The 13,943-nt window shown below is 38.0% G+C and overlaps 2 protein-coding genes across 4 annotated transcripts in view; one reads left to right on the top strand and one right to left on the bottom strand.

The window, feature by feature from the left end:
* sev (receptor protein-tyrosine kinase sevenless) overlaps positions 1–13,943 on the top strand; it is a 65,045-nt gene that overhangs the window by 37,017 nt on the left and 14,085 nt on the right. For 2 of the 3 annotated variants that reach the window (XM_033484159.2, XM_033484158.2), the window contains exons 5-11: positions 3,678–3,910; positions 5,803–6,042; positions 8,137–8,284; positions 9,001–9,497; positions 11,651–11,940; positions 12,505–12,861; positions 12,965–13,268. In XM_033484159.2, coding sequence (XP_033340050.1) covers positions 3,678–3,910; positions 5,803–6,042; positions 8,137–8,284; positions 9,001–9,497; positions 11,651–11,940; positions 12,505–12,861; positions 12,965–13,268 — 2,069 coding nt within the window. The remainder of the gene's footprint in view (positions 1–3,677; positions 3,911–5,802; positions 6,043–8,136; positions 8,285–9,000; positions 9,498–11,650; positions 11,941–12,504; positions 12,862–12,964; positions 13,269–13,943) is intronic. The other variant, XM_033484160.2, reaches the window with a different exon arrangement.
* LOC117228417 (cAMP-dependent protein kinase catalytic subunit 1) lies at positions 12–1,368 on the bottom strand. The gene has a single exon (XM_033484161.2). It carries the CDS (start codon positions 1,280–1,282, stop codon positions 131–133), a length of 1,152 nt encoding a protein of 383 aa, XP_033340052.2. The 5' UTR covers positions 1,283–1,368; the 3' UTR covers positions 12–130.

Raw genomic sequence — 13,943 nt, 5'->3', positions numbered from 1 at the left:
AACATATTATCCCCTAAATCATTATACAGCGTAACAGACCGCCTGTCTCGGAACATACACAGTTTTACAGGACAAAACTCTTAAGAACGTAATCGACCGTGATATCTCTGCTTCAACCGAGGAGCCTCGATTAAAAGTTCGCGAAGTCTTTGGTGAAACGGTCGACGTTGTCGACGGTCAACGGCTCCTCGACGTACTCGTCGAAGTTGCTCGAGTCCTCGGGGCTCGGGCACGTGGGTATGAAGCTCGGCTGGATCTTCTGATGGTAGATCATGTTCCAGTCGGTCGATTGGAACCATTTGTGGCCCTTGATGTCCAGGGTGCCGTTCTTCAGGTTCCCGTACCGTCTGGTCAGGTCCACCTGTAGTATGTTCTTCAGGATGTCGCGCAGCTCCTCGCCGAAGTGTTGCGCGTACTTGTACTTTCCCGAGATGATCTTCTCGTAGATCTTCATCGGCTCGCCGGAATAGAACGGCGGATAGCCGGCGTTCATCTCGTAGATGAGCACGCCGAAGCTCCACCAGTCGACCGACTTGCCGTAGCCCTTCGAGAGTATCACCTCCGGCGCTAGATACTCGGGCGTGCCGCACAGCGTCCACGTTCTTCCGTCGATCATCTTGCAGAACCCGAAGTCGGTCATTCTAATGTAACCGGAACTGTGAATCAAGATGTTCTCCGGCTTCAGGTCACGGTACACGAGACTGCAATGGTGCAGGTACTCCAGCGCGAGCAGCACCTGCGCCGCGTAGAATCGCGCCAAAGGCTCGTCGAACTTGCCCATTCGCCTCAGATGGGTGAACATCTCGCCCCCGTTTATATAAGGCAGCACCAGGTAGACGTACGAGTTGTCCTTGAAGCAGTACTCCATGTAGACGACGAAAGGGAACCGCACGCACTGCAGTATCCTCTTCTCGTTGTACGTGTGGTTCACTTGCTTCATCTTGACGACCTTGGACTTGTCCAGCACCTTCATCGCGTAGAAGACCGACGTCGGCTTGTATTTGACGAGAAGAACGCGGCCGAACGCGCCGGTCCCGATCGTCCGGAACCGTTCGAAGTCTTTGATGGTGCAGCTGTCAGTTTTGTTAACCTTCCATCTCTCGACGAACGCGGCCTTCAACTCGTCCAGTATGCTCTGGTACTCTTGAAACGCGCGCATTCGTTCCGGATTCATGACGGCACGCTTGTCGTGCGAACGAGACGCTCTCTTCTTCTTCGGGTCCTCCTTGGCTTTCTTCGTCGGTTTACTTTTCGTTTGTTGAGCCTTTGTTGTTTGCTTCATTTAACCAACGACTCGGCGAGCTCGACGGGACCTCTGCATCGGCGAGAAACGATGCGTTTTACGTGTGATATCGATATCGTTACGATTCGGAGGAAGGTTCCATTCGATTCGCGCGACTTTCTCTTGTCGGTTTCGCGGCGAAGCTCTCCGTATAAACATAACCCAAACTGTTGTTGCCGTTTTCGTGGGCAGCTTTGGACGTTCCGGATTAGCACGGACGATCATAGATTCGGCGATTATGCCCGAGACATCGCATCCCAAAAGTGTCTATCGTTAACCGTTTGAGTCAAAAGCAGCGCGATCCCGCTGTTTCGATTTTTAGTCGAAAAGTTACAGGACATTTGAACGTTATGGATTAATATATATAATAATATATGTATATATACATATATAATAATAATATTATAATTATTATTGTTATATTATATATATATAATATTATAATTATTATTATTATATTATATTATAATATTATGGACTAATATATGAGCCGTTTATTTTGAAAGTGGCATAAGCCACTTTACCGTAATGAAAGGTCAGTATTTATACTGAGAAAAATATCAGTATCCTGAGATAACAAATACAAGCAAATCTTCTCGAAAGTTAGCATCCATATTTTTTAAACGTGTTAAAACGCAAACTCAAAATAAACGGCTCATATTATGGAATTCAGTGGAACGAAGGTATTTTCGCGTACACCTGTTTCTATCAATGTTGACATTAATTTGTCACGAAGTACCTTATATTTTTCTTGAAGTCTGATGGCTAAAGGGCGGATGCTTTTTTGCGATAAATAAAAATCGTCTAAGTTGATTGTAAGAGATACAGATGAGAAAATGTCTTTTCCTCTTCGAATCATTGTAATCGAGTGAAAATAATGCATCGATGCCTTTAAATTGCTTCCGAAGTCCTCTTTTCAGTTTCGTGGAAAGTATTAAAGCTTTCGTAAATTCCATTTATAGTGCTAACCACGCTGCCAGCAATTTGCACTTTATTGCCTATATTAATCCTTCGCACTCGAGTGGTGAATCTGAGGCACCGTTAAAATTGTTATACCACGTTCCAAGATAATTTTTATATTATCGAAAAAAGCTCAGATTTATAAAATTGTTGAAAGCGTAACTGTCGTATGAGTCACAAATCTCAATTTCATATTCATAAAATGCACTTTTTAATATAAAATGGAAATACTATAAATCAGAGAAATAATGTTAGATTCACGGTTAAAACGGCTTCGAGTGCAAAGGGTTAAGCGTCCAAATTGTTCGATCGCGCGCGTAATGTGGTAACGATGTGATCACCGTATGCCCATCTGGCAGTCTATTATATTAGGTTGTCAAGTATGAAATGGAGCAAAAAATGCACATAATTGAATTCGATTCTTTTTCCAATAAAAACTTTTTATTTTTCATCAAAGCATGCACCCATATTATCGATACACTTTTGCCATTTTAGAGGTAACTCATTTGTCCCTTTGCTGTAGAAGCCTGGATCACGGGAGTCGATGAACTCTTGAAACGCCATTTTGACAGCCTGTGCGGAATTGAATTTTTTTCCAGATAAAAGGTTGTTTAAATTTTGAAAGAAACGATAGTCAGTGGGGGCAGGGTCTGGCGAGTACGGTGGGTGGCGGAGAGTTTCCAACTTCAACTCCTGTAGCTTTGACACGGTCATTCGTGCGGCACGTGGTCGAGCGTCGTCGTGCAGGAGGATTCGAGTCATCGGTCAATTCATGCGGTATCCACTTGTCCAGCTTTTTCACTTTACCGATTTCTGCCAAATGAGTCAAGATTGTTTGCTTCGATACATTGTACATTAATGATAATTCACGTGCACTTTGGCTGGGATTCGCTTCCGCAGTGGCTTTCAGGACGACGTTATCCACCCGAGTCTTGGGTCGACCACGTGGTTCATTAGACAGGTCGAAATCTCCCGAACGGAATTTTTTAAACCAACGAGCTACAGTCGCGTTTGTAGCCACTTGAATGCCGAACACACCATTGATATCGGCGACTGCCTGCCGTGTTGTGGCTCCACGGTGGAACTCGTACTTCATCAACGCACAAATTTCGCTGATTTCCATGGTCTCACTTAATCGCCTATACAAAAAAACTATTGCAAATTTGTTCAAACTGAAATATGAGTTAGAAAGAGGAAAAGATGCACCTTTCACGCGAGAAACAAATCATGCCAAAATACGGCGTCTAAATGAGGTTGTGTGCGATTGAAATAAATAACATGATGTTTGCTCCATTTCATACTTGACAAACTAATACAATCCCTGGCAAAAATCCGTCAGCTAATCAATCTATTTAGTCTTGTCATAAATGGCACGATACTCGCAGTCCAACGATGATATTATTTGCATGAATCTCACGACCATGTGAACTGTTAGCGGAAATAGGCATTCCACCGGCGCCAGCGCTGGTAGCGGACTCCTTGACTGCGACCTCCCTGCGCCTCGAGTGGAAAGGAATAGACATCGAAAGACGCGGCGGAGGCATCTCGTACTTGGTGCAATGGAGATACGAGGAGCTGGCCGAGACATGGCAGTACTGTAGGAACCAATCGTGGGGCGAAGACGATCAGATTCTGGTGGAAAACTTGCAACCGTACACGAAATACAGAGTAAGTTCATCGACGCTCTTCGAACCATTACTGTTATAATCGATACGAGAGAAATCGTTGCATAACAATTACTACGATAATTCAAGTGCATTCGATAAGTTAACGTAAGAAGAGTCTCGTCTCACGAGACACCCTTGACTTCTACGATTACTTGTGAAGAATCGTGAATATTACTTGCGAAAGATTCGATTCGTTCTAATGTAAAATTTCTTAATACGCTCTGAAAATCTGCCGGTATTAATTACAGGGTTCAGAACAGATTTGTATAAAACGAGCACATTGCAAATACATCGATTGAAATTTTGTCGTTTCATTGAGTGGATTTCGACGGAATTCAGTGTAACAGAGCCCATATATTGAATTTGATTTAACACTGGTTTTGCATTCCAAGTTCACCCTTCGTTATCTAGTTTTAAACCAAGATAAAGTTCCAACGTAAAAATATTGCAAATTTAAAATTTTATTTATTTACGTAACAGTGAATATAAAATACTTATTTACTTAGGTAAACATAATTTCGTCTATAATGTTTCTCCTGCCATTATTATTTCATTATAATGACAATAATTGTATAATAATAATAATATTATAATATTATATATAATATAATAATATAATAATATATTATTATTTACTTAGGTAAACATAATTTCATCTATAATGTTTCTCCTGCCATTATTATTTCATTATAATGATAATAATTATATAATAATAATAATATTATAATATTATATATAATATAATAATATAATAATATATTATTATTTACTTAGGTAAACATAATTTCATCTATAATGTTTCTCCTGTCATTATTATTTCATTATAATGATAATAATTATATAATAATAATAATATTATAATATTATATATAATATAATAATATAATAATATATTATTATTTACTTAGGTAAACATAATTTTATCTATAATGTTTCTCCTGCCATTATTATTTCATTATAATGACAATAATTGTATAATAATAATAATATAATAATATAATAATATATTATTATTTACTTAGGTAAACATAATTTCATCTATAATGTTTCTCCTGCCATTATTATTTCATTATAATGACAATAATTGTATAATAATAATAATATAATAATATTATATATAATATAATAATATAATAATATATTATTATTTACTTAGGTAAACATAATTTCATCTATAATGTTTCTCCTGCCATTATTATTTCATTATAATGACAATAATTGTATAATAATAATAATATAATAATATTATATATAATATAATAATATAATAATATATTATTATTTACTTAGGTAAACATAATTTCATCTATAATGTTTCTCCTGCCATTATTATTTCATTATAATGACAATAATTGTATAATAATAATAATATAATAATATAATAATATATTATTATTTACTTAGGTAAACATAATTTCATCTATAATGTTTCTCCTGCCATTATTATTTCATTATAATGATAATAATTATATAATAATAATAATATAATAATATAATAATATTATATATAATATAATAATAATTATGACAATTTGTGGAAGCAATAATTGCAACAGAACGATTATCAGTGTCCCGTTAGAAATTCCAAATTCGAAGGATCGATCGACGCATGTTTCTGCATAAAATTAAAACCTTGAAAGATCAGCTTCGATTAGGTTCACCGTCGGAGAAATGATAACGATGGAAATGATAAAAATGTGCCTTTTCTGACCACCTAGATCGCACGCTTCCGGGGGCCGCTCGAAGAAAGGTGAATATGATCAGCGGGAGGATGAGAATTTGTAGTGCAAGACCCGTAGTTTGGACCAATTTCATAAATCCGAATAACGCTGAATAACGATAGTGTTTAGCGGGGAATAAAGTCTGACCTATGTTCTCGGGGTTGTTTTGCAGTTTCGCGTAGCATTACTGTTGAAGTCGTCGCAACACAATCCGGAGCCGATCGTCTCCGCTGCGAGCGTCGTGATACGAACGCTGGCGGCCGGTCTCCCGACCTCAGCACCGGTAATTGTAAGGGCGGCGGTGGTTGACAGCTGCCGCGTCTCTGTGTCTTGGGAACCGGGCCCTTTCCCGAATGGGCCACTTTTGTCTTATGTCCTGCGTCTGCAAGGGGCTGACCACTCCCAGCTTAAGGTACACGCCACGCCAGAACTTGACACATCAAGTGACATTAATATATGTATACTATCGTTTGTGTTCTGAGTTGCATAATCGCTAAGCCGTCACGTTCTCAACGTCTCGATTCTACTCTGTCTAAGCTAATCGTCGTCGCAGACGTTCGTCTTTTCCTGTTCTTCTTTAACTTTCGTAGCAAGTAGCGCTTCGAAACACCAACTGGTTCTGCAAGATCGCTCTCCTTCCACGAAAGGGATGATTCGATATAGAGGAAACGCGGAAATCCAAGGGAGAATTAATACTTTCTTTGCTTGCGCGTTGTTGGATTGCGAATCTTTTTCTGCGAAATACAATGTTCGGTGTGTCCGTTTTTGTTTGTCCCGCAATGGCTGGATCCGGATGAAAGTAACCGTAATTTTTATAACCCTAATGTAATTAATTATATTAGGTCTACCGGGAAGTTCTGTCTGATAATGTCATTGCAAATTTCGATAGGTATGCACCTGTTCATTTGAGGCGTGTATTTTTGAAAAATGTTGCTCACAAATTGCCATCACGCTGGCAAAAAGTCATAAGTAACGACGGAAATTATATTGTACAATAAATATTACTAAATTTATGAAAAATCGATTATTTCCTTTCATTTCTCAAACGGACAGACGGTAGACCTAATATGTGTAATGAAATTGTTGACAATTTTGAGGAGTCTATGAATATATTATACTTGGAATTTTGATAAAGAAAATCATTAATATCGATATCCGGATAATTGTCTTTACTTATATATATTACTAAATTTATAATATTACTAAATTGATGAAAAATCTATTATTTCCTTTCATTTCTCAAACGGACAGAACTTTCCGGTAGACCTAATATGTGTAGTGAAATTATTGATAATTTTGACAAGTCTATGAATACATTTGAAGTTTTGATGAAGAAAATCATTAATATCGATATCCGGATAATTGTGTTTAGAAATTGAAAGTTCTATAACATTTGCAACCTGGTAATAGCGATATTAAATTTAGAGGATGCAACATTATTAAAACTTCGAACATTCGATTATTGTCGACTTTGAAAGCTTAATCTACGAGCAGATTTTATAGAATTGAAAAATGGTATTAAGGCGAATAAAAACGTTCATCGCAAAACTTCAGCTGTAAAACGTCATTTTTAATACAGTTAAACTCGGACGACGTTGATATTATATTATCACTGAGTGACTTATAAATAATTAACGATTCTTTCGGTGAAAACATTTTTTCCTTAATTTTGTCCCCAACTTTATAAAGTTCACCCGCATCCATTCTTTGAAACTTTAAACTGTATTTCGCACAAATGCATGACATTCGCAGTCCACGCGTTACCATTGTTGAACAAAGACGCTGCATCCCAAAATACACAGGGTGTCCCAAAAATGTCTCGCAATCCGAAAGTGGCGGGTTCCTCGGGTCATTCGAAGCAACTTTTTCCTTTACAACAATTTTCTCCGAGGCACCGTTAACGAGTTATTAACGAAAAACAGTGACCAATGAGAGGCGAGCTCGGCTGGCGCGAGGCGACCGAGCCAATGAGCGGAACTGGGCTTCGCGCGCTGGTTGGCTGCGCCGCCTCGCGTCAGTCGTACTCGATTCTTATTGGTCGCTGTTTTTCGTTAATAACTCGTTAACGGTGCCTCGGAGAACATTTTTGTAAAGGAAAAAGTTGCTTCGAATGATCCGAGGAACCCGCCATTTCCGGATTGCGAGACATTTTTGGGACACCCTGTATACATACAAGCTTCCATATTTCAGGGACTGCTAATATTTCTAATATTATATATTGCTAATATTTCGCCTGCGGTATACTCGATAATCAAATTCGTGCTAAAACTAACAACTACGTTGCTTTCTGTAATTCTTACTCGACTGTCGCTAATCTCTCTATCCACGTTGCAATTTATAATGCCACAATGCCGACACTTGCTTTTTCACTTGCAAGAACCAGATCTTCGACAACATATGTTTCTGGCATGGCGTTTTTTCCCTTCTCGCATACTGATATCCTAACAAGGGATCGACAGGGATCAATGCGCAAACATTTTCTTTAACCGGCTTTACGATTCGATAGGACATACCAGCGTCGGAGAATACGGATCATTACATGTTCCAAAATCTCGAGCCCAATAAGAATTACTCCATAAGCGTCACTATGAGGAACGGCGTTGGCGAAGGTCCTCCTGCGATCATCTATATCGCGACCACTAAAGAACTGGCTGGTATGTTTCAAAATTTTCATGTGATCTATACTTTTGCACACTGACAAGGGACTGTACTGTAAATAACATCCGTCAATCTTGATAAAACATTGACAAGAAGTTGTTCACACGTTTGTTCGTATAAGAAATATGAGAATAAAAGAAAAATTAACATTATTCGATACATAAAAAGATAATTGTGCCAGAAAAGAAATATTATAAGATATATTATAGAATATAGAAATATTATATTATATTATATATTATATTATATTATATTATATATTATATTATATTATATTATATTATATTATATTATATTATATTATATTATATTATATTATATTATATTATATTATATTATATTATATTATATTATATTATATTATATTATATTATATTATATTATATTATATTATATTATATTGTATTATATTATATTATATTATATTATATTATATTATATTATATTATATTATATTATATTATATTATATTATATTATATTATATTATATTATATTATATTATATTATATTATATATTATAGAAATATTATATATTATAGAAATATTATAATATATAAGAAAGGCGCAGCAATTGGTCACCCTGCAGTAAACGGCACCGCTATCCTATTCTGGAAAATTCGTACTTTTCGAATTCGTTACATTCGACACGTTCCCTTGTCAGTGTAAAAATGAACAAGCGAATTTTTAACCGAATCATTCCGATCAATTAGTGAAAGATACGCAGCAACCCATACTGATTCTTGGCGGGCAACACGTGGTCATGAAACAAGACGCCGATATGCTGGACGATCCTAGCGTGATTTACGAAAACACAAGCACCATTCACGGTGTCGCGATTCACGTGGCTTCCGCGCAGCTGTTCGTCTCCGACTCCCTGGGATACGTGTACCGAACGTCCATCGTGAAACGCACGAAACCGACGGTGATACTCAGTCCCAGCCAGGCAAACTTTAAGCCGTTGAGCCTGTCCGTGGATTGGTTGAACCTTCACCTGTACATTTTGGGCGAGGTGAAACACGCGACCACAGTTTGGCAGATAGCGAGATGCAACTTGGATGGAAGAGGGTTGACGGTCGCGGTGGCGGGTTTCCTGACGAAACCCACGCACATTGAAGTCGACCCCTACAACGGATACCTGTTTTGGGTGACGAGAGGCGGTTTATACCGATTGGACTTGGCTGACATAAGTAACGGAGTAAAGCACGAGGTACGTTCGCATCGCCGGAACAAGCTATTTATTTTTATATTTCGGGAGCCTTTATATTTCGGGAGCCTCCTCATTCTGTTGTTGAAGAATCGACGATCATCTAACAGTAATACTTACACTCATACACGAAAGTATTCGAAAGCTTATGCGTTTCTAACATTCAATTGATAAAATATATGTGTCAAACTGAAGCATTTGATATAATATGACACATATAACAAGGGATGGGACTTAAGACTGCGTAAGCAAAATTAGAAAATAATTCAACAATATATAGCGTTTTTACGGTACATTTATTGTAAACACGTACCAGAAATGGCTCGCAAAAGTATTCGAACGAAACAATTAATGGTTATTTAAATTGAACGATTAAAGGTTTTAATAGGAAGTCGATCCACCTTTTGCTTTTATAACAGCCCTAAGTCTGTTTTCCATTGAGTGGACCAACTTAGAAGTAACATTTGCATCTATCGATTGCCATATTTCGATAATATTTCGTTTTAACGCTTCTTTCGAAGTAATAACCGTATTTCTTAATCGTCTTTCTACTTCATCCCATAAATGTTCAATGGGGTTTAAATCGGGACTTTGCGGTGGATGTGGCACCACGTGTGGAACGTTATATAATACCCATTCTTTGACTATCGCCACATTCTAGCCGAAAGTACAATGAAATTAGGAAAGCAAGAGAAATTGATACGTGACTTCAAAATACTAGATATTGCTACCACTAAAAATTGCTATACCATTTTTCGAAGTAATTGTATAGTATTCTATAGTAATAGTATCAGACTCGTTTATATTTAAAAGACTGTTAACCCTTTGCGGTCGAAACTAGTTTAATTCGAAATTCGAAAGATATTTTCCAATTTAGGGTATTTCCGTTTTATACGATTTATTGCGATTCGTGCGTACAAAATTGCGCCTATTGGCAAGTACAATAATCGCAATTTTAACAGTATTTCGAGCACAAACGAATCTGATACTGTTACAATTATTTTCAAAAATGGTGTAACAATTTTTAATGGCCCCCGAGAGAGTCGTAATTCGAGTGCAAAGGGTTAACATTGCAAGTTTTGTACTTGCCAATAAGCTTTCATGTGCATAAATCGCAATAAATCATATAAAATAGAAGCACCGTAGATCAGAAAATATGTTTAAAATATAATTGAAATAGCTTCGAGTGCAAAGGGTTAAATTTCTTTACACCTAATCGTGAATAGAAAAATATCATCTCTGACTATTTTAGCGGTATGCTTTCGGATCATTGTCAGACCGAAACCAATAATCGCTAGGTAAATTCAATTTTGATACACTGCTTTTGAAATTTTCCTGCAAGATTTTTAAGTATTTCGTTTTATCCATTATCTCATCGATGAACACAAGGTTTCCCACTCCACCAGATGCCATGCAGCCCCAAACTAATACAGATACATCATTATGTTTTATAGTCAGTCGTAGATTTTGCGGTTCTAATTCTGTGGTCTTTTTCCTCCGAACACTTTTACTTCCATCGCTACCAAAAACGTTAAATTCACTCTCGTCAGAGAACAATACTTTGTCCCAGAATGAATTATTTTCATAAATAAATTTTTCGGCGAATATTAAACGTACAATCTTATTTTTCTTGCTAACAAAATGGCTTTCTTTCTTGGAACACGCAGAATTAGAACCGCGAAATCTACGACGAAACGTGAGCGTTCGAATACTTTCGTGTACGAGTGTATATGAAACATGCGAATAACAAAACAGTTTCGGAGAAGCGTTCCGTTTACAACAGGGGTGTCAAACTCAAAAGCTATATAACTTGGGCCAAGTAAACAATGCTTAACTTTAGGTGGGCCGCAAAAAAAGAAATCAATGTTCATAGAAACAAATATTTTTATTTTGACCAGCACATTGTAATAAACATATATAAAGTTACATTATTGTTTACGTCCTGATACTTGACATCTCTCGTAAAGATGTTCATCTTGGGCCGCATGCGGCCCGCGGGCCGCGAGTTTGACACCCCTGGTTTACAGCATAAACGGCAGAATTATACAGTAAACTCGCACGAAGAATTATTTTGCAAACTGCTACTCTGATAAGATCGTATCAGATATTATCGTACATCCCCCAATATCGTATATATCCCCCTTTATCGGCTACAGGTTCAACCGTATTTGATCGTGGACGATACAAACTTAGGCGCGTTCACTGTCGACCACACGAACTTTCGCTTGCTGGTGCCACACCACATTCAGAACACAATCCTGTCGGTTTCCTTGGACGGCCGTGAAGTTATAAACCTGCGGAAGAACACGCAGCAACCAAAGTTTAAGAACGTCGTCTCCTTGGCCATGGCGAACGGCCTGTTTTATTGGACAAACGGGGAGCAAGTTTTGATCGAGGGATATCATTCCGGGCAGAACAGATACTTCCATAATGCTTATCCTGACAGGTGACTGTCCCCGTTGAGACGCTGCGCGCATCCTGGATGCAAAGTACAGCAAATTCTCCCTAATCGACGCTCAGATTGTGCACAAAAATAGAGAATTTTGAAAGACTAGATTATTCGAGCATTGCGGCCCGTTTTTATACCTGTTGACAATCGGTAAGTATAAAAACGAGCCGCAAGGTCATTTTACGATCTTATAAATATATAATTTTATATAATATAAATATATTTTATATATAATATAATAATATAATAATATATAATATAATATTATTAAATAATATATATAATTATTATTATATTATTATATTATATATTATATTATTATTATTATTACATATATAATTATATATTAAATAATATATATAATATATAATATAATAATAATAATATAATATATAATATATATATATATATAATTTATAATAATTATTTTGTACCAATATTTATAATCGTATCTCCTCTCCTCCAAATCGTCCATTTTTCTGTACAATCCGAGCGTCAATTAGAGAGAATATACTGTAGTCTGCTCGTGCCGGATCGCTCAATAACGAATGTCGGTTTCAGGTCGAACGGTTCATTCGTCAGCGTCAATGTACTTATGGACGCGAGCCAGCCTGTTCCTGTCCCGGTGAACCCTCCTACGGGAGTGCAGGCAGTTCTAGGAGTGGAAAGAGCGAAAGTTTCTTGGCAGGCGCCCCATCTGTTGGGTGGCCAAGGTAAGGGTGCCTGGCAGAATTGGTCGTACGAACTCGAGATCAAAGACGAGTCTACCGGGGAGACGATACATCAGAAGGATATCGCCGGCTCGTCTCATACCGTGCACGATCTACGCGAGAAATCGGAGTATTCGATCAAAGCGGCCGCTTACACGAGCGCTGGTAGAGGACCGTGGTCCACCGAGTTTAGAGGCCGAACGTTACGGTATTCTTTGCATTACAATTTCGTAACAGTAAACATACTTTTATCCGTGATCGGTTATTTTTATCGGCGTTTCTCTTCAATTTCGAACCGGTCGTTTTCATAGGGACGGTTCGCACGCGTCTATTCTCTGGTCGGCGAACGAGGGCTTGCTGAGGAGCGACGTAACCGGCGAGAACATCGACACCCTGATCTACAAGGCGAGCCTCAAGGAAGCGGAGACCGATTACCACATCGTCGACGTGAGCTGGTACAAGGACGTTCTCTACATCGTGGGCAACAACACCGCCCTGTATCGATACAACATCACCAGCCATCGGAAAACAAAGATGAACATTCATTCGGTGGGAAGCGTCGCCGTCGATTGGATATCGAGGAAATTGTACTGGGCCAATCCTAAACAGCAAATCGTAAGCAAAACGATGATTCAACGGTACTATTGCGTTGGCAACTACGTAATTGCCGATTTGTTCAATGAAATAACAAATTTCTTTTTACTTGGAACGAAGTTCAATCTGTAATGTATTTTCCATTTTGTTCGATGACCTTTTGCCATCGCTCTGACAACTTGAAAATTCCACGCTCGTAGAAAGTCTGATCCTTTTCGGCCGAAAACTGAGTTAAGTGAGATTTTACAGCGTCATCGTCGTTAAAAGTTTTACCGCGAAGGGAGTTGTCCAGGGATCGAAATAAGTGGTGATCCGATGGCGCGAGATCAGGGCTATATGGTGGGTGTAACATCGATTCCCAACCAATATCCATCAATTTTTGCCGAGCGGACAAAGACGTGTGCGGCCTAGCATTGTCCTGCTGGAAAATGACACCTTTACGATCGACCAATTCTGGTCGCTTTTCCTTGACCGCTGCATTCAATTTGTCCAGTTGCTAACATTCACGGATAATAGAAAATAACATAATAATAATAATAATAATAATTTTATAATATAACATTTACGGATATCATAAAAATGGGAGTGAGAGACGTCTATAACTGAAATCGGCAATTACTTAGTTGCCAACCGAATATTAAAAAGAAAATCAGGACTACAATAAGGAGGTGATGCAATACGCACCCTAAAACCTTA

This window comes from Megalopta genalis, chromosome 18 (genome assembly GCF_051020955.1).
Source record: "Megalopta genalis isolate 19385.01 chromosome 18, iyMegGena1_principal, whole genome shotgun sequence".
Classification (NCBI taxonomy): Eukaryota; Metazoa; Arthropoda; class Insecta; order Hymenoptera; family Halictidae; genus Megalopta; species Megalopta genalis.
Note: the sequence above shows the minus strand (reverse complement) of the source record. Positions and strands in the feature narration are given on the sequence as shown.

Excerpts from the sequence above, each read along its gene's own strand:
- LOC117228417 (XM_033484161.2), bottom strand. The coding sequence starts at position 1,282 with ATGAAGCAAACAACAAAGGCTCAACAAACGAAAAGTAAACCGACGAAG.